General features: G+C 41.9%; 2 protein-coding genes across 2 annotated transcripts; one reads left to right on the top strand and one right to left on the bottom strand.

The window, feature by feature from the left end:
• Positions 1-9607: 9607 nt before the first annotated feature.
• SEC61B (SEC61 translocon subunit beta) lies at positions 9608-15129 on the bottom strand. The gene is made up of 4 exons (XM_065831399.2): positions 15020-15129; positions 14817-14914; positions 14014-14115; positions 9608-9935 (listed from the first exon to the last, which is right to left on the bottom strand). Exons 1-4 carry the CDS (start codon positions 15020-15022, stop codon positions 9848-9850), a joined length of 291 nt encoding a protein of 96 aa, XP_065687471.1. The 5' UTR covers positions 15023-15129; the 3' UTR covers positions 9608-9847.
• Positions 15130-15242: 113 nt separating this feature from the next.
• On the top strand, positions 15243-17672 carry ALG2 (ALG2 alpha-1,3/1,6-mannosyltransferase). Its single transcript, XM_065831398.2, has 2 exons — positions 15243-15784; positions 16745-17672. The coding sequence occupies exons 1-2, from the start codon at positions 15392-15394 to the stop codon at positions 17645-17647; spliced, it is 1296 nt and encodes a 431-aa protein (XP_065687470.1). The 5' UTR covers positions 15243-15391; the 3' UTR covers positions 17648-17672.
• The last annotated feature ends 2549 nt before the right edge of the window (positions 17673-20221 follow it).

Here is a 20221-nt window from a genome sequence, read left to right as displayed (position 1 = left end):
GAAGCAGGTCTTTATTGAGGTTCTGCTCATCCTCAGCTCTTTACTGAACTGCTGTTCAGCAGAAATATCCCACATTTCAGAGAATGCAGACATTCAAGTCAGTGTCAGAAAGGCTGCACAAGAAGCATCAGATAATTCAAGCTGGAAGAGACCTTGAAAGGTCATCTAGTCTATAACTCAAAGGTGAGTCACCTGTGAGGTCATACCAGGCTTCCACCACGTCTCAAAAACATCCAAGACTGCACAATCTCTCTGGGCTTGACATCTACATGGTGGAAAGGTTTCTCCTCATATCCAACCTCTCTCATTTCAACTTGTGCTCACTGTCTGTCATCCTGCCATGTACTGCTATGAAAAGTCTGCCTTCAACTTCTTCATGACTTCTGTGTGGGTATAGGGAGGCTGCATTTAGCCTCCCCTTCTCCATGCTACACAGGTCCAGTTCCCTCAGCACCCCCCCTTGCAGAGCAAGAGCTCCAGCCCCTGACCACCTCTGCTGGATCTGCTCCAGTTTATCACTGCCTTTCCCATATTGAGGTTGCTCGAAACCAGGCACAGCCAATCGCTGCTGTAAACTGACACGTTGTGCTGCTGCTCTCCTGTATTTCCTGGTATTGACAGCTCATGCACAGGCTAACTCATATTAGATGGACTTTATGTCAAGGGCACAGCATTACATAGAGCAATATTTGTAACTTAAAGACCCAGGAAATCCTGAATACCAGCCTGGCCTGTGTCACAGAATTCCTGTGATGAGAGGATTAAGTTCTTCAATTTCCACACTGCTTCCATGCAAGGACAGCATACATCTCACAGGAAACATATACACAAAGTTCACTCCAACTCAGCAAGTCTGATCTGAGACAAACATTATTCTTTCTTCCTTAACATGACAAAGAACACATCCCCTAATGCCCTGGGATCCATTTCAGAAGTGGATGTGATAGTGTGGGACCTACTCAATGCTTTCATCTCAAGCTTTATTTTTCCTGGAAAAGGCAGGATGACGCTGAATCCCCTCAGCAGAAACCCACGTAGTGCTTTCTGGCAACGAGCAAAGGTTGGCACAAAGAAACTGGGAATGGCAATGATGCAGTGCAGGAACAACAGTAGGGGCAAAGCACTGGCTTTGCTCAGACACAAATGGCTTTATCCCACACACAGCAACAAAGAACAGGACTGGTGATTATTGCCCTTCTCAGCAAGCAAAAGGAGACAGCGCAAGACCAACCACAACCAAGACCAAGTCAATTCTTCAATGAACTATATCCCATATACGATCTTGAGCTACATATGAATGATATATTTCCAAAAAGTAGCAACTGCAACTAGTCTGGATATCAGTGGGGTGAGCAGAAGCCATATGATTGTTTAAAGTAGAAAAGAAGTCGAAGGATTAGTCTGGCCAAAACTTGAAGGCAGCAAACTGGGAGAATAAAGAAATGATGGTGGCATTTCTTGTTACTAATAGCTAGTAAGTGTTTCTGATGAACTAATAATATCTCAGATTATTATGTGTTTTTTTACTATCTTATTTCAAGACAAAATGTAGGTCTCATTTTAAATTTACTTCCAGTTCTGAATGAGTGTTTTCTTCTGATGCACCATAACAGTGTTCCAGGGAGACTGTGCTACAGGGGTTTTACTCGGCACCAAGAGAGGGTGACAGTGAAAAGGAGGGAAGCACTGCATGAAAGCTCTTCTGTCATGGCAGGTGTTAGCAATATTTAGCAAGGGCAAGCTAATTAGGCATTACAGTAACACTTTCAAGTCAGGGATCTGATGGTGTTAAACGCACATTGAAAAAAACAGACTTTGTATGTCAAAGTATTGCTTTGAATCTGTGCATTTGCGGGTTTACAACAAAACAATCAAGTTACACCTGGAATGCCAGAACCTGCTGTGCCATCACTCTCTCACTTCAATCTGCCTTTGCAGCTTTTTCACAGCCAGGTACTTCACAAAGACACAGTAAGATAGGAAGCTGTGTTGGGAATGTATGCCAGTTTTTATGACAAGGTTGCTTGTCATCTTATCCATGAATTATCAACAGCAGTATTGTTCCCAACCTTATCATTACCCAAAAGCCACTGTCTAGTAGTAGATGGTGGGGGAACAGCTTCTGAAGAACTAATACAACTGTCTCATACTGCTTTTCTACTAAACATGGTGATTAGATGGCTTTTTAAGATATCAGCTTTTCATTACCTGATGCTCATCCATTGTAGGTGTAAGGCAATACATTCCTTACACCAATACCATCTTCCTAAAATCAGATGGTATACACAGCCTGTGAATCAGCTACAGATTTTACTAAGCTTGGCATGACTATGCCTACAGCCTCACTGGTAAAAGGTGTCATTTTACGTAGGGAAATCACTAACTGCTGCACTTAGCCAGTGTAACTTCTCAGACAAGAAGTTCTTATCTCTTAAAATACGGAGCTTGATCAGTTTATAAAATGTTCCTATGTTCCATTGCCCACAAGAGCAGTGAAAGTCAACTTTGTGGCATCAGTGTTACTTTCTCCCTCTAGGCTTTGATGTCTGTGTGGCAAAGATGAGCAAGGTGTAAACAGGCAGACATCTGTACCCACACTCTCTGGAAAACATCCATACTTCCACCACCACATGGGACCTGGCTGGTCAGCATTGTAATTACCTGGGATTACGTGAATAGGGTTCTTCCGCAGAGCTTTTAGCATCTTCTCTACTTGAGAACAGGGAGAAGACCACCCAGCCATGAGACTCTGGATGGAGAAATGTTCCCAAAAGAAAGAACCAGGATCTTCATCCCAACAAACATGAGCCTGCAGATGCTCTTAAACCAGAGCAGGCAAGAGGAATATATATATACGAGACAGGGCCACACTGGTAAAGTTACCTAAAAATCTGTGTCTCTGGAGACAACCTGAAGAGGAGCTGTCCCCCAAACAGAGCACTTGGACACAGAGATATCAGCATGTAGTGGCTTTAACTCGTTTTATGTAGATATCCTAGAGACTGAACCCATTTTTATTGGCAAAGAAGTGTCTGGCAGAGCGGTTACAGTTTTATTCCTAAAGCCACTTAGTTCAAGGAAGAACGAATAAAGGGTGAGTATATATATAGCAGTTTTCTTCCTTCTACCAGGAACACTGGGAATGCTGAGAGGAAATTCAGAAAAGCACACTTTTTAATTGAAATCATACCAGAAATTAACTTCTATGTGTTGCTCTGGCCACCTTGTGCCTGTTGTATGCATCCTCTAGGATAGTCTGTGTGAGACCAACACATAACAGAAATGGTGTAGGCTACTGAGAAGCAAGAACTTTATATAAACCAGTTTATGAGGCAGCAGATAGATTTGAATGCACAGGTAGTGCGTGAGAAATGAACAAGCAGAAGGCCTGGGAACAGTGCCTAGTAAATTTTGGGATGGCACTCTCAAGTACGTCTGAGTTTTCACTTGTATCTTCCAGTCATCCTTTTGGACAGAACTGCTCCATTTTCCCTTAACACTATGATTCATAATTTCTCTACTTCTTCAGTGAAAAGGCCTACAACTTCAATGAAATATATCCTTCTTCCTGGTCCCTGTTTAATTTAAAAATTAAAAAGGCAGTCTTTCGGAGGAAGCACACTGTTTCACAGATCATTAACTACCTTAAGTACAAGGAGAGTGTATTTTTCTAATCAAATTTAACTTAATCATCAGTATAGCTCCTGGGTATTCATTTCAGGTTTACAGTAAGAGCGAGCTTAGAAAGTGAACAGTAAAAGTATTAAAATTTGCTAACATTTCTCTAAGAGGTTTTCTTTTTATTCTTCATTGGTTACACAATTATTTTGAAAAAAACCCAAAAACTAAAACTAGTCAAAATTTATATCCTTTCAGTTTGCTCTTTTCCCACTGCATAGGGGTGACTCCGTTGCTGTACACAGCACAAAACGCTGCCTAGCGATGGCAAGGCTGTAGTAGATAGACTCTAACTCTGTGTTTGGATGACCAACGTGAAGGAAGTTAAAATAAAAGCATCCAGTGATACCCCCATGGAAAAAAACACACTCCAGCAGCATTTACTGACATTTTCCTTTTTAAGTGTTTTCCTGAATTTCCAGTTATTTTTTCTTCAAGGTTCATGGTGCTGCTAAATGTTTTGCTCTTTGGAAAGTCTTTCTTGATGATTGTGACCTGTCAAGTATGACTCCATGAGGCTTTAGGGTTTCATCACTGCTGTACACTCTCAGATTATTTCATCACCAAAATGAAGTTCAAGATCCGTAGCTCTGTCAGCAGCAGCTGGGAGGTAGGGTTGGATTTCATCTCAAGCTGGCACCTACAATGTTGACAAATGTTCCAACTACTCTTGAGTTGCTGTCCACAGTTCTTCAACTGCCCGGAGCAATAGGCACCTACACAGCACCTTTTCACTTGACACTGAAACAGGTTAGCAGAACTACACCCTAGAAACACAGGTTTGATAGCAGTGACTACAAAAGGCACACAGGCACACAGCTGTTGGGAGCCACACTGCAGAAGTTAACTGAGATAAATCTCACCTTAAGAGATAAAAGGAGTCCATTTAGTTACCCATCCTCAAGAGAAGCTAGAAAAATCGGGGAGAAAGGGCTATCACTGGGTGAAGTAGAGATGCTCCTTAAATATCAGGAACAAACAGCTGCAGGTGAATTACCTTGCTTGGACATCAGGACAAATAATAATATTCCTTACCAGCTAATCCTGGGAAAATAAGGCAACATTGCTTTAGGTTCTTTTCATCTTATCAGAAAAACAACTGGATTAGTAGCCAATAAACTTGGAATAAAAAGGTCTCACAGAACTGTGTTTGATAATTAATAGATGTTGGGGATGCAGACCCTCTGGAAATGGAGCATACAGACTGTAAATTTAGTTCTGATTTTATTTCAGAGGCATTTCACTGAGATGATATCTTACCTCTGTAGCATTTGTAAATATATTTGATACATCTCTGCAGTATCAGAGGAGGAAAACACGTCAGTATATTTACTCAGTGATAAACACTTGAGCTAAAAAAAAAAAAAATAAAATCACACTAAACTAGGTAAAATTTCACTTTGTTAATATTAAGACAAACAGCTCTTTGGAGGAGGCAGTGCATGAAAAGTTTTGCTTAGTTCTGTTTTATTAAATGATAGCATAATTTCAAATAATTATGCCATTTTTGGTTGGTCGAAAAATTGCACACATTATTCTGGAAGGCAGCTGCGTGAAACATGCTCCATAATAAGAAACAATAATAATTATTTGCAACTTGCAGCTGAATTTGAGAGAAAGGTGTCAAATCTCTGATGATCTACATCTGAACTTGGATTTTGTCATAAGCAAAATGGGTCTGTTCTATTCACTGTTGTTACTACCTGCCATGTGTCTGCATCAGAGAGATTATCCTGCTCCATGGCACAATTCAGTATAATTGGCAGTCTTCAGAGAAAAAGACAAATAGAATATAGAAAGAAAAAGAGGAGGTCACAATATATGTCAAGGTTGAGGTGTTCTCAGTAACTTCCCACCTGCTCTTTCTTTGTCTGCCTTTCTTTTCACCAACTTCTGAAATCAAAGCAAAAATCACAAATGCTATACAATTTTCCCCTCAATTCAAAAAAAAAAAAGGCAAAAGGCAGACAGTCCCCTCTTATAGCTCACATCCCAAGCTAAGAATCTTTAGTACTCTTAATATATTACTAACAATCGCAAGTCTACAAAACACAGCTTTCTATGAAACATGTTTATATAAACGACTAATATGCCTTATTATCAAAGCTGGAAGTATGTAACGTGTTAGGCTTTGAAGAAACAAGAGAGACCTCTGTCCAGGCAGAGAAAAAAAAAAAAACAAACATAAATTTTTCTATCAAGTGCCTCACAGAATCCATTACTATATTTATAAAATCATTTAGCCCTCATCACATGATCTCAGTATAGCATCCACTCATCCCAAGCCAACACAGCTGAGGAAGAGAACACAAGCTGTTCTGTTTGCTTCTTTGCACTGCTGTCACGGTGCAGTCTAATAAGGGCATAGCAGCTTACATTTTCAGAGACACATCCTTTTGCATTTCTAAACTGATAAAGTGACCATATAAAAGTGCATACATTTATCTTCACGTATATACATCTGTATTAAAGGCATTATAACTTAGTGTGAACAGCACGGAAGAGAGCTTACACTAGTTTATGTTATGTCTGATAGATTCAGAGAGCGTAAGAAACAGCTGGAGATAGATGAGACATTGGGAAGAGCTGACAGTTTATTCTTGGAGGGTAAATTCAGAATCTGATGTGATAAAAGAAAAAATCCTTCTGCTGCAAAAGAGCTGTGTATGTATTGGACAGTAATGAATTATGCACTTGAACAACTGCCCTCCCCCTTGGTCCCTTCAAGAATGAGAAACATTGTGATTGTTAGAGGCACAGCATTTGTTGCAATGTAATGGCAAAAGATGGGAGGAGTTCACACACTATACACACAAGAAAGGCTGGCCTGGAGGTAACCAGCTGGATACCAGTAAAGAATAAACCCTAAAGAGAAAATAACAAAAAAAAAGAAGAAAAAAAAAAAGAAAAAAAAAATAAAGGAGGAAGATGGCTTTTGTTGTAGAGCTGACTTCTACTCAGACAGCAAAAGTAAAAGGTAGTTCTGAAACAGCAGAACTAATGAAGAACCCCATCTCTACTGATTCACAGCTTGTGGGTGATTGACTTCAGCATGCAAAAAGGTGCAAGGGCAAAGATTAAGCCCTCCAGAATAGTTTTTTCCAGCTTCTGCTCCTCTGTTAAATTGGATTGAGGTTGGCTCACATACTCAGAGCTGTTGCTAGGGAGGGAGGGAAAGCTTACGCGACACACACATCCAAGTACAACAGAACCATTTCCCTATAAAATCCCTTCTTCACTTGACAAATAATGGAGTCTGAGGTTGTAATTTTTTTTGGTTTTTTTGGGAGGTGGGGGGTAAGTTAAGAATACAATATTCCGAAACTCCATCATATCTCCTATGGATATGTAGGTTCCTCCAGATTTCCTAAACCTTTGTTATTAAGAAAAAGATTTTTGTGGACCTAGAGCCTTTTGTAGCACTTAAGTAGACCAAAAAGATATTTACAATTTTAAAGTCAGCTCAGACAACCTTGTATTTCAATCACATACAACTAAGCATAACAACCCCAAATCTTGATAATTTCTAGTTGCCTTTCTTCTTTTCCACCTGAAACAGACTAGTTTCTGTACTACAGATTAGCTACTGTTTATCAGCATGGCCATAATTTATTCACCCAGGCCAAACAAGACTTCACATTCATGGTTGGCCAAACTTCTGGTAAATCTTTACAACCTGTATTTCTTTATCTGTTCTTCTGTGAAGCTGAAGTCTTGATGTAAAACACCAATTACAATAATCCACTATAGCTCACATACAAAAAATGCTAAACGTATGAGCATGAATTTATAACACTTTTATGATAATCATTCAAATATTCACAAATTGAAAACATATGACAGAGAAATTTTTTTATCCTGTACAAGAAAACATCAAACAAAGCTATGGATGTTTCAGTTAACTATGTCCAACTAAAGTATCACTTATTTCATGAATTAGAGCAGTAAGGTTTTTTAAACCATAGGAAAGATCACACTTCCAAAATACAAAACCAAGAAGGGGTGGGAAGTAGTCTGTGCAGAACCAGAGACATTAGACTCTTAGTGTATGCATAAAACAGTAATATATGCCATTCTGGAAAAATATTTAATCAAGGACAGCACTGTCAAAATAGTCAACATTTTTATAGCCAGTTAAATCAAATGTATGCTGTACAGTGGTAAGCCTTTCCCCCATCCCTTTTCTTTTTCTGAGTTCATAGCTGACTTCGGTCTTTAGAAGCAGCAAGATACTAGACAAGCAAAAATATGGAATTATTTGATGTGGAAAGACAACTTTTAGGGACTGAAGTGTTTAGAAAAAAATTATTTCCTGCTGTGTTAGACAACTGTACCATCAAGAGGAGAGTAAAGCAGAGGTTACCTACATAGATACTAATGCTATCCACTATTCCTTTCCCTTTACACTATTTTAGAGTACATCATTCTCTTTCCTTTGAGTACCACAATTTAGGCCTTCAGCACGATCCGTCCACATGGTCAGCAGAATGACTGAGTTGCATTTGGTGTTTTCTTAGCACTTTCTTAAAATGAAATCACTCACTGTACAGATTTTCTCTTGCTAGGCAAAGCATTTAAATAACAGACCCTCACCTCTGCCATTTGTAGTGGTGAGCTAATCCCCCCATTTGTTCCATTTTCCCTTGCATTTTTACTTCCCTGCCATATGCAGAGGGGTGATTTGTGGATCCTTTTCCCTTTGATACGCAATTTATTTGGCTCAGTTTCCATCCCTTTAGCGTATTCTGCAACCCCACTGCCTCTGAGTCACCAGAACTCCTCGTTCTTCAACCTTAACTCCTCTGAAAATGAAACCCTCCTACCATAACATTTCGTAAGACAGTTTTCAGCTTCTGCCCCATGTCTTCTGTTTTCTTCTGTACATCTACACTAGGTTTCATGACACAACACCTCAAAGCAGTTATATCCTTACAGCCCAGAGTCTATAATCCTTATTCTTGTTTTTTGTTCTGAACAGTTTCTTCTTTTCAGAAGTAATGCTACTTTGAGAATTGCTTTAAAGGAAGGTGGGGGCTAAGACAGGCTGCTTCTACAACATCAGCACTCAACAGTTGTATCAAGGCTGCATAACCAAGAATATTTTTTTTCCTATTACAAGCTGATATTCAAAGAGGAATCATTAAACAAACAACAGGCTGAAATAATTCTATCCAGCTGTATGGAAAGGCCTGATTTGGTTATCTGAACCAAGACCATATTAGCAGTGAAAAACAACTAAAACTTCAATGTACCAACACGTATGCACCTTTAAAAACAGAAGGAAGGGCTTCCTGACTGTTCGAAATGAAAATAAAGACCAACACCCAGAAGGAAACTGGAGTGATTCCTGAAGAGCCACTTAGCTTTACACGCTGTTTGCATGTCCTCTTATTTAAAATACAGCCACTGCTCTTCCGGTCCTCCCATCCCACTTTCTTCCCTAAGCCTCCTTGAAAGTGTCTTGAGCTGCAGAATGAATGTGTCTTCAACAGCCATGCAATTGTTCTTTTTAAAATCAGTTAGGTACGAGCTCATGTTGTCCCTCAAGTGTAGTTTTAGAAAAAAGCATACTTACATACTTCTATGTACAATAAGCACTGAGTAAAGTTTAACTTGCATTTAGGAAATAAATAAATACAGCTATTCTTCTGCAGTTAACAGAACATGACCAGCTCAGGTAATGTACCTCAGTTGTATTTCAACAAACATGTTTGTTACCTTTGCATGTTTCTGCACTTAATTTGCCTCTCCCATTCACAGAAAAAGATCTTCCAGCATAAAACCGTATAGCAATGTAGAGTATAGAAGAACTTGGTTTGAACTATCAAATGGCATTTACTCAGAAATATGGTTATATATGAAAACCACAAGTATAGTGTTTTAGTTGTTGTATGTTGGAATAGAAGGAAAAAATACATTTAAAACTCTATTTCCATAGACAATTTTTATTGCAATACCTGTATTTTAAGTGTACAGATGCAAATATAAAATGACTCATGACAGATTTTAAAGCTGCCCAAATAGCAAACTGAGAAATTAATTCGGTATTAGAGCCAAAGTTGACAGGACTTCAACAGGTGATAGGAAGCTTCCCCAGTCTCTCTCCAAGAACAACCAGGATCCACCATATTTTTGGTCCAAGATGTATGCTTTAGGTTGGCAGTTGAGTCTATGAACGAGTGTATTTACCCCAAATGTGCAGCATAAACACAGAAGCAATAAAAAGAAGACTCATGACCAAAACTGGAACAGGCCCACTAAAAATAAAGAAAAAAAAATGCATTAACATAAAAGTCTGCTTGGTCCAAAAGCCAGTCATTATCAGCCAAGTGAACTCATCAGTTTGTAAGCAACTGTATGAGACAACTCTTGTTCCATTCCCATAGAAATACCTTAAAGTACACAGAACTGAGACAGCCATCTCTGTCAAAAACTGCTGCTGCCCCTGTATTTTTAAAGATACAGTTTCACACACTGTAAATGTTACATAACTATAAATCACAATATAACAACAACAAAAAACCCACACTTATTTGGAAAGTAATTAATGGTTCATTATTACTCATAATTGCGAAAACAATCTCCAGAAAACTATCATCAGTATTTACTACTGGGATAGCCACCTGAGCAGAGATGTAGTCAGATACAAAAAACAACAGAGTCCTCTAGCGGTTAGTAAAATTTTGGCATAAAATTCACATTAGCTATGTTTTTTCAGAGGTTTTATTTAATTTGGAACCAATGGCAGCAGTAGGTGACAGGCAGGGACTTCTGTTTTCTTGAAAAAGATACACAGAATGTCAAAGTTAACTCCGTCATTAAATCATTACCCAAAATGTATAAATTAACAAATTTCTCAACTTTTTTCTTTCCCACTCTTATACATTCTTTAGAAATTATATAGTGACGCTTTTATGAAACAGCTTAACCTTAGGGTGCATGTTGAAAGACGAAATCAGCTGCTTCCTGCTGTTCAGAGACACAACAATTACACGCACTATTACACAATTACACGCACTCAACACTGCTTCATACCACCCACTTCATATGATCTGATTTCTGATTTTCAATCTGCTACTGGGAGGAACACCATGAATTCCATTATCCAGCCTGGATTACTCTCCAGGTTACTGTTTATAAGTAGGTAAATGTTACTTGAATATCAAGTAAAAAAGAAACTACAAATGATTGAAAGAATTTACTAACATACTTTTCCATGAGATCATGGCCCATGTTCTTCAAATGTTCATAACTGTAATCTTACATCAAGTTTTAAAACTCTTATCTACCATATTTAGGACTTTTTGGGGTACAGAGAACCCTCAGCACAGACATAAAGCATTTGGCAAATAAACCAAAGGCAAAATGTGCTAAACGAAAAAAGTCTACACACACAGTGACTACATCAGCAACCTCTATCAAGAGATGTCTTCCACTAAACAAATGAATGCACTTCTCAATCCCCAGTGCTTCATATATGCTTGAAGTTTATGTCACTCATAATATAAATTGTAATTATATGAGGTGCACAAAGTCCTTAGAGTGTATCTGAATTACTATTTAATTCATTTGAGCCTTTAGTAGTATTATAGTAATATGTAAGCTACTCTTTGCCAAAGGCACACAGGAATAGAGGAGCACCACTAACCGCAACAGAGCAACATGGAAATAAACAGGTGGAATTATTTGTGTGTTCGGTGGGGTGTTTTTTAAAAATGCAGATGACATTGATCCCCCTACAGAATAATCAGCTTTCCAATACTTACATAAGTACCTCATTTCATCCACTTCCAAAGACAACCTGCTGAAACCCTGCAATCCTCCTCCATACACCTGAAACTTCTCAGCCCACCACACAGTTTAAACAAGTAAAATAAAAAACCCTATTCAGGCACCACTAATACTTGGTATTGTGCATTCTCAGAATGTGTTTCATAAAACTGCATATTATACCACAAGCCAAATTTGATTCTCTGTCATGGCTCCACAAGAAACATCACCTATAGCTCTTTGAGCAAGAAAGCTCAAGACAAGACACAGGAACCACAGGTACCACACGCCACAAAAAGAGCGCTAAGTTTGTGTTTAGTCCTCTTTTCAAAGTACATTATATTAGATCCTAGTTTTTAATAGAAAAATGCCATATCCCACTCTCAACCAGATCCCCAGAGCTCCTTTTGGCTAATATTGTTTTTAAGGACATACGTTTCTTGTAGCCTCCTGTACTGCACATAAACATACTTTCCTGAGGTAAACCAAACTTGCTTATTCAACATATTATTTCTTACGTTGAATATAGATACTTGAAGCAGAGATACAATTACGCACAATATAAAATATAAAACTTTTGATCTAGAGTGGAATTCTCCTGATCATAGTTAGCACGAAATAACCTTTTCTCAGGCGTTTTTATGTATTTTTTCATAGTAATTTTGAAACCTCAAATCTTAAACAACATGAGAAAACACAAAAAACAATCCCCACCACTGGGCTAAGCTTTTACCTTGCTTTATGCGGCAACAATCACAACCATTTTTAGAAAAAACTTAGGCTGAAATATTTTACTGAAGCAACCACAACCTCTCTATAACCCATTTTCATTTTAAAGCCTACTGAATAGGACAGAGATCATAGCAGTCAGTTGCCATAGAAAAACATACATAGAAAGCTGTAAGCAAGAAAGTTGCTCCCGAGTCATAGTTCAGAAAACGTTACATCTAGTGTGCAGGTAATTTGTAAAACCAACTCACTTTTGCAGATTTGCTTCTTCCATTAAAAGTCTGACCATAAAGCTACCCACAGTAGCTTGCAAAACAAACAAAAAACCGAACCACACACACCAACAGTCCCAGTGTTTCAAAACCTTAGTATTGGGAACCTCTGTGCTGCAACATAAATAGAAGAGAAAATCTATCCACAGACCTGCTTGGATTGAAGATTTAGATCAATCAAGTTGCTATCCAACATCAAAACTGAAACCAAAGGATTCACAAGGAAACTTGCAGAAATTGTTAAAGCTGCTTTGACAGTTTGTATCACAGATCCATTAAAAAAAAAAAAAAAAGAGTCTATGTAATGGTGGAACACTTCTTTTTTCTCAGTTTGGTTTTACTAATATTTTAAATTGAGCTTTAGTAGACCGAACTACGCAGAAAACAGCCACCTTGCCTATTCGCATAGATTTGCTCTACAATCTTATTGTTCCTTATTGACTTTTTATTTTCTTTTCTTTGCCTTGTCTCCTCTCTGGATGCAGATTGAAGAAAGCAATACATGCAGCAGCAAGACACCACTACTTTGACGGTCTGCTGTACAGTTTTTGGTTTTTCATGTGTCATGCACATATGAAAACAAAAACACACATGACAACTTCAGAGAACAGATCACTTGTGGAACAATCACAAACTAGACTACCACCAGCTCCCCCCACAACCATTCCTTTTGCACAGCCAGCAGCGCCTCTCTTAAAAGGTTCCAAAATAAAATACTAATGGATTCTAGAAAAAAGGAGCAAAAGAGACTTCCCTCAGTGTCTTGAGTCAATTCAGCCCTGTAAGAACAAGAGGCCATGAAGTTCCAACTCTGCAAGATGCACAAACTCCCATTCAGGTTATGACTTAGTATACACCCATCATCTGAAATACACTTTCCATCTTTGCTACCTAAGTATTAGGCTGCAGAGCTTGTCTGGAAAACAGATCTGAACTACTCAAATTGGGCAAAAGGTAAAAACTTAGGCTCTTTTTACAGGTTATGGGACACTATTAACAAATATCTGACAATAGTCTTGGCATATTCACCTTGTAAAAACAGAAATATACAGAGCATCAGAATGTTTATGTACTTTGCAAACTTAGCTGAAATCATTGATTTTCAGCTTTTTTATAAAAACACCTAAGATTCTGCAAGTATACGGCATATAGGTTGCATCATGTTTTCAAAGGGGGACACAGGATCACAAGATATCTAGTAATTTAAAAAAAAAAATTGAATTAAGAGAACAAAAACAGGCATGAAGATGCCTAAATTCACTGTGACAAGTAAGCTTTCCCAACCTCAATGGGATTGCTTGCAGTCTTCAGAGACTACAGAAGTCTAGGCAATTACAAAATATAACTTGTACCCACTTTTTTAAAACCCCTATAACTTTGAAAACCACCTCACCAGGTTCACAGATTAAATATTTAATCTCAAATCTATCTAAGCAGCCAACAACTCTGCATGTTCTCCCACACACACCAGAACATTGATCTCCAAATTCAAGGGCTAAGAGATTACATATGTGGGTGAAATATATAGCCCTCATGCTTGCCACTACTCATAAACCCAACTTACACTTTGAGCCCTGGAGAGTCCTCAGTGTAGAATCGCCACATCCCACCAGTGCCTGTGGAAGTGGCACGGCCTGCGCTTCTTGTCCCACAGCTGGCATTCTTCCTTCAGAGGACAATGAAATGAAACAGAAGACCAAAACATGTTAACAGCCTGACACCTTCTCGCACCAAGTGCCCCAAGAGACCGTGGAAGCCAGACACCTGTGCCAGCCTACATAGCAGGGCAAGCAGACAGCACAACACTTGGCCTGGCATGGCTGGGTGGAATCACAGAATGTTAGGGATTGGAAGGGACCTCAAAAGATCACCCAGTCCAATACCCCTGCCAGAGCAGGAACACCTAGATGAGGTTACACAGGAAGGTGTCCAGGTGGGTTCTGAGTGTCTCCAGAGAAGGAGACTTCACAACCCCAATGGGTAGCCTATTCCAGTGTTCTGATACCCTCACTGAGAAGAAGTTTCTTCTCATATATAAATGGAACCTCCTGTGTTCCAGTTTGTACCCATTGCCCCTTGTCTTACCATGGGTTGTTAGCAAGAAGAGCCTGGTTTCATTCTCATGATACTCACCCTTTACATATTTATAAACATTAATGAGGTCGCCCCTCACTTTCCTCTTCTCCAAGCTAAAGAGCCCCAGCTCCCTCAGCCTTTCCTCATAAGAGAGATCCTCCACTCCCTTAATCATCTGCATTGCTCTGCACTGGACTCCGTCCAGCAGTTAGTTCCCCGTCCTTCTTGAACTGAGGGGAACAGCCAGGTGCCCCGAGAGACCAGACCCGCCGCCGCCCCGCCGACACCTACCTCTGTCGAACGGTGGAGCCCGCGGCGCGGGGAGCTACGGCCTTGCTGGGGGAGCGGCCGGAGGAGCCGACACTCGTAGCGCTGGGGTTGGGCCCGGGCTACGGAAAGAGAAGAGAAGGGAGAGGGGGGGCAGTGAAAGGCGGCGGGCACAGCCGGGGGAGAGGGGCCGTCCCAGCTAGCCCTGGCCCGGGGCAGATACTCACCATGACGGCACGGGCTGGAGGCTCGGCACGGCCTCACACACGCTCCCGCACCGCCGCTTCGGACACGTCGCTGTCGGCAGCAAGCCCCGCCCCGCGCCGCGCCTCCTGGGACTTCGCGGCTGCCCGGGATGATGCCTGAACAGCGCCGGCCGCTTTTTCCTACCCCGTCCCTCAGCGGCCACTTTCCAGGCGTACTGACTCTGTGCCACGCCTCGGTCGCCTCCGCTCCTTCACCAGCGGCCGGCCTGGAGCGGTCGAGCAGGGAATGTGCAAAACGAGGCGTCGGGCAGCGCTCTGGCCGCCCAGAGGGTTGGCGAAGTGGAAGGTCCGAGAGAGAAGCTGACGTGTCCTGCGGTGGCAGTTAGGCTGCGCATGCGCGCTGCGCTCCGGTCTGTGGCCGTCGGGCGGGCCCGTGGTGCCCCCGCAGCAGCCATGGCGGCGGAGACGGAGGCGGCTGGGGAGGGCCCGTCCGTGCTGTTCCTGCACCCGGACCTGGGGCTGGGCGGGGCGGAGCGGCTGGTGGTGGACGCGGCGCTGGCGCTGCAGGCGCGGGGCTGCCGGGTGCAGATCTGGACGGCGCACTACGACGCCGCGCGCTGCTTCGCGGAGACGCGGGGCCTGGCGGTGCGGCAGGCGGGCGGGTGGCTGCCGCGCAGCCTGTGGGGCCGCGGGCACGCCCTGTGCGCCGCCTTGCGCATGGCCTTCGTGGCGCTGTACGTCCTGTTGCTCAGCGGAGAGCACGCTGACGCCTTCGTCTGTGACCAGGTGCGGGCCGGGCGGGCGGGGGGCGCCGCCGCGGTTTGCGGTGTCGCTGCTGCGGTGGTGGGAGGCTCGAGGTAGGCGGGGATGCTGGTGGGCTCCGGGGCAGCTGAAGGAAAGAGGAGGCGCTGGTGCGGCCTCACCTGGAGCATTTTGTGCAGTTCTGGGCACCACATTGTAAAAACGACATAAAGTTACTCGAGAGTGTCCAGAAGAGGGCTATGAAGTTGGTGAAGGGTTTGGAGGGGAAGCCGTATGAGGAAAGGCTAAAATCACTTGGTTTGTTCAGCCTGGAGAAGACTGAGGGGAGACCTCATGGCGGCTACAGCTTCCTCACAAGGGGAGGAGGAGGGGCAGGCACTGAGCTCTTCTCTCTGGTGACCAGTGACAGAACCCAAGGGAATGTCAGGAAGATGTGCCAGGGGAGGTTTAGGTTGGACATTAGGAAAAAGTTCTTCCCTCAGAGGGTGGTGGAGCACTGGAACAGGCTCCCCAGGGAGGTGTCACGGCCCCAAGCCTGGCAGTGTTCAAGAAGAATCTGGACAACACCTTCAGACACATGGTGTGAACTGTGGGGTTGTCCTGTGCAGGGACAGGAGTTGGACTCCAAGATCCTTATGGGTCCCTTTCAACTCGGGATATTTTGTGGTTATAAGATGCTGCTGCTTGGGCTCCCCTCCCAGCTTTCCCCTTGGTGAGAAAAGGTGTGTGGGGAAGTCTTAGGGCTTGATGGGGCTTTAGTGGGGAAAGAGTCTTGGTGGGGAAGGGGTCATAGCAGCCTTACAGGCCAAGGTAAGAGAGGAAACCCAGAGTCACAGCTGGATGTGCTTGTGGGAGTGAGAGGGAGAAAGCACTTGGCTTGCAAAGGACTGTCTCCCAGGGCATGGCTTTGAAATCGCATATACATGCAAGGGACATCAAAACAAATAACGTCTCCTCTTGTCCTGTCTCTCCTGGCTGCACTAGGTGTCTGCTTGCATTCCTGTGCTTAGACTGGCCAGAATTCGTAAGAAGGTTTTGTTTTACTGTCATTTTCCTGATCAGCTTCTGACCAAGAGAGAATCTTTCCTGAAGCGCATTTACAGATTACCACTTGACTGGCTGGAAGAGTTCACAACTGGCATGGCAGACTGTATTGTTGTGAACAGCAAGTTCACTGCCAGTGTGTTCAAGGACACGTTTAAGTCTTTATCTCACATAAGTCCAGACGTCCTCTACCCATCACTCAACATCAGTAGCTTTGAAACAATAGTTCCTGCGGACATAGCTGACCTCATACCCAAAAAGAAAAAGTTCTTGTTTCTTTCCATTAATAGATATGAGAGAAAAAAGAATCTATCATTGGCTCTCGAAGCTTTGCATGAGCTTCGAGGAAGACTTGATTCTCATGAGTGGAATGAAGTTCACCTGGTTATGGCAGGTGGTTATGATAAACGGGTTCTGGAAAACGTGGAGCACTACGAAGAGCTGAGGAGCCTTGCAACCAAGCTTAAAGTTAATGACCACGTCACTTTTCTGAGATCGTTCTCAGATGAACAGAAAATTTCTCTTTTTAGTAACTCTGTATGTGTGCTTTATACACCGAGCAATGAACATTTTGGCATTGTTCCTCTGGAGGCAATGTATATGAGATGCCCAGTTATAGCAGTTAATTCAGGCGGTCCTTTAGAATCAGTCTTGCATAACGTTACAGGATTTTTGTGTGATCCTCTGCCAACACAATTCTCTGAGGCCATGGAAAAAATTGTGAGAGATCCTCTCTTAAAGGACACAATGGGAGCAGCTGGGAGAGACAGAGTTATGGAAAAATTTTCTTCAGAAGCATTTGCAGAACAGCTGTACCAATATATATGCAGATTAACACAATAAAATTGTATTCCTGTGTTATATTTTACAGCTTTGTTTCTCTCATTTGTAGAGGGGATCAGTATTCAATGTGACTGTGATGCAGAACCAGGGACATCTGAATTTCCTCATTTTGCTTCTTTTGCTGCCTTATGTCATTCGATACAAAAAATGAGCAAAAAGTGTCCCACTGTCTTATTAGAAGGGTAAAATTTTCATGCAGTAGGCTGATCTGCCATTGTCGGAGTTCTGTTGTGTACTGTGCCTTGGAAAAATGCATAATTAAATGGCAGTAACTCACAAGGACATAATTGCACATTTTCCTTTAATTCTGTATGATATAGCTAACTCAGTTTACAAAATGCAGTTTTGTACAGATAAGGACAGCTTTATTTTTTATTTGAAATCATCAGTAATGTGTAGAGTTATCTCAGCTGTGGTATGGAGAGAGGTGCACAATCCAACCAACTGCATGTTTAAAAAAATCATCACGGATATGAATGGCGTGGTTTTAAAATAAATGACCTTTTTCTGTAGTGCTGTGCTAAAATTGCATCATCTCATCGCACTGGGTGTTATAAACAAGCATACAGGTATGTGAGTAGGAGGAGGATGAAACTAGAATAAAACCAAGGACATCAGACTACCTCAGGCAAAAATGTTAGTGCTGAAATTATATGTCTATGCAGATAACTGCTCTGATTAAGGATGTAATTTTAAAACTTTCTTGTTTGTAGAGACTTGAATGATACTCCCTTTACTTAAAATTTCGTTGTATTCTAAATTACAGGAAGTACACTTTTTAGAAAGGTGCTAATCTGGAGCATGCAATAAAGATAGGTTTTATTTGCCTGTTTCAATGTTAACTTTTTGGTATAATTTTTCTGAATAGTTTAGCTGGGGAGGGGGGTCCCCCATGCTTTTGTCCTAATGTGGTGGCCTAACATGACAGTAATTCGTGGTTGGTTTGTTTAATTGTTTTCAAGTGTAATACCTGGTTTGGGGCAAGGAATATCTGATTATTTTTCTGCTTTTTTATGCAGTGCATCATTATTAGTTGGCTGTTCTGTTTAATTACCAAAAACACACACAATTGAATTTTAAGTCTGAAAATTGATTTAGTAAATGTACAATTTCCTCATTCTTTTAAATCCATTTTTAATTATGCAATTTTTTAGACTGAACTCTACAATTTGTGTGTAAGATAATGTTTCAAGCATTTTGACATTCAGCACTTTACAACCAAGAGACCAGGCTTTCTGTTGCTTGGGCTGGCAACCTAGGTCTCAGTGTGAGGCTTGTTTTACAGAATCACAGAATATCTCGAGTTGGAAGGGACCCATAAGCATCATAAAGTGCAACTCTTATTTGAAGTAAAATTTAAAAAATAAATCCACAAACAAATTCTGCCCTTCCATCAGGAAGTGGGGTTACTATAATGTTTATTCATTATGGATTAGGAGCAGGTGATCTCAGGCCCCATTTCCAGCATTTGTTTTCATGTCAGAAGAACTGACCAACCTGAAACAATCATCTCTCTTGGCTGTTCCTGAATTTCTGGTCCTTCCCCACCCCTTCTCCACTTGCTGCTGATGTAAGTTTTCCTGAATCTTTGCATCACTTTTTCAGAATGGGTGTAGCAATGAGCAACTGAAGGCCTGGAGAGAGTATGAAAACAATCTGTGGTCATTGGCATTGACACTTTCAAGATGTTTTTGGTCTGGATTAGAAGGTGCAGGAGGTTGGAGCCAAGTCCCATGGCTGCTTAGTTTATGTTACATTGTCCTCTCCAGATTGCCCTGGAGATAAAACCTGGAGCTGGTGCACACTTGCCAGCATAGCTGTGGGGTAGCTCCATCTGTGCTCAAACCTCAGCCTCCAACCCTTCCCCAAACTCTGATGCTGCAGACCTGGGCCCAGCCCAGTCCTCTGCAGCTCCTGTTGACTGCATTTCATGAATTGCACTTGGACTTGACCTGCCGTCTCGCATTTACCTGGTGATCACTTGGACTGGCAAAAGAATCTGTTACTGTCACCAAGTTGCCCTGCTTCTGTACTGTGCCGTGGTTGATGGGATTGCTGTCTCTCTGTGGTGTGGTCTTCCTCAGCTTTCAACTGACATCCCTTGTGAAGCAGCCCCAGTCTTGCAGCTTCCTGACTGATAGCACAGGCCGTCTCAAGCCCTGAGTTGACTATCATGGAACCTTGTCTTCAGGCTGCCCATCAGCTGCAGGTTGAACTTGAAATCCTGCAGGAAGCTATGGAGAGGCATGGCACAGCTCTTGAGGCTGCTTCAAGACCTCTTGCTCCCCATCTTGAGCAACCTGATCTAGTGAAAGGTGTCCCTACCCATGGCAGTAGGGTTTGACTAGATGATCTTTCAAGGTCCCTTCCAACCCAAACCATTCTGTGATCTTCCAGAACTGTTCAGTGGGAACTGGGTAATAGCATTGGTATTAGTCAGTGGCTCATTTTTCAGACTATCCAGGGGCTGTATGTCCCAAGAGACATTAGGTGCTCAGCAGTAATAACCTCCCAGCTCTCAGGGCAACTCTAGAGTGTATTGTGACCATGTGGAGGACAATGGCCCTGTGCTTC

The sequence above is a fragment of the Patagioenas fasciata genome, chromosome 2 (genome assembly GCF_037038585.1).
Source record: "Patagioenas fasciata isolate bPatFas1 chromosome 2, bPatFas1.hap1, whole genome shotgun sequence".
Classification (NCBI taxonomy): Eukaryota; Metazoa; Chordata; class Aves; order Columbiformes; family Columbidae; genus Patagioenas; species Patagioenas fasciata.
This window is presented reverse-complemented; position numbering and strand designations above follow the sequence as displayed.

Excerpts from the sequence above, each read along its gene's own strand:
- ALG2 (XM_065831398.2), top strand. The coding sequence starts at position 15,392 with ATGCGCGCTGCGCTCCGGTCTGTGGCCGTCGGGCGGGCCCGTGGTGCC. Across the intron at positions 15,785-16,744 it reads ACGCCTTCGTCTGTGACCAG|GTGTCTGCTTGCATTCCTGT; the intron begins GTGCGGGCCGGG and ends TGGCTGCACTAG.
- SEC61B (XM_065831399.2), bottom strand. Across the intron at positions 14,116-14,816 it reads GGCTCCACCGTTCGACAGAG|GAAGAATGCCAGCTGTGGGA; the intron begins GTAGGTGTCGGC and ends TGTCCTCTGAAG. Across the intron at positions 9,936-14,013 it reads GACTCTCCAGGGCTCAAAGT|TGGGCCTGTTCCAGTTTTGG; the intron begins GTAAGTTGGGTT and ends CTTTATTTTTAG.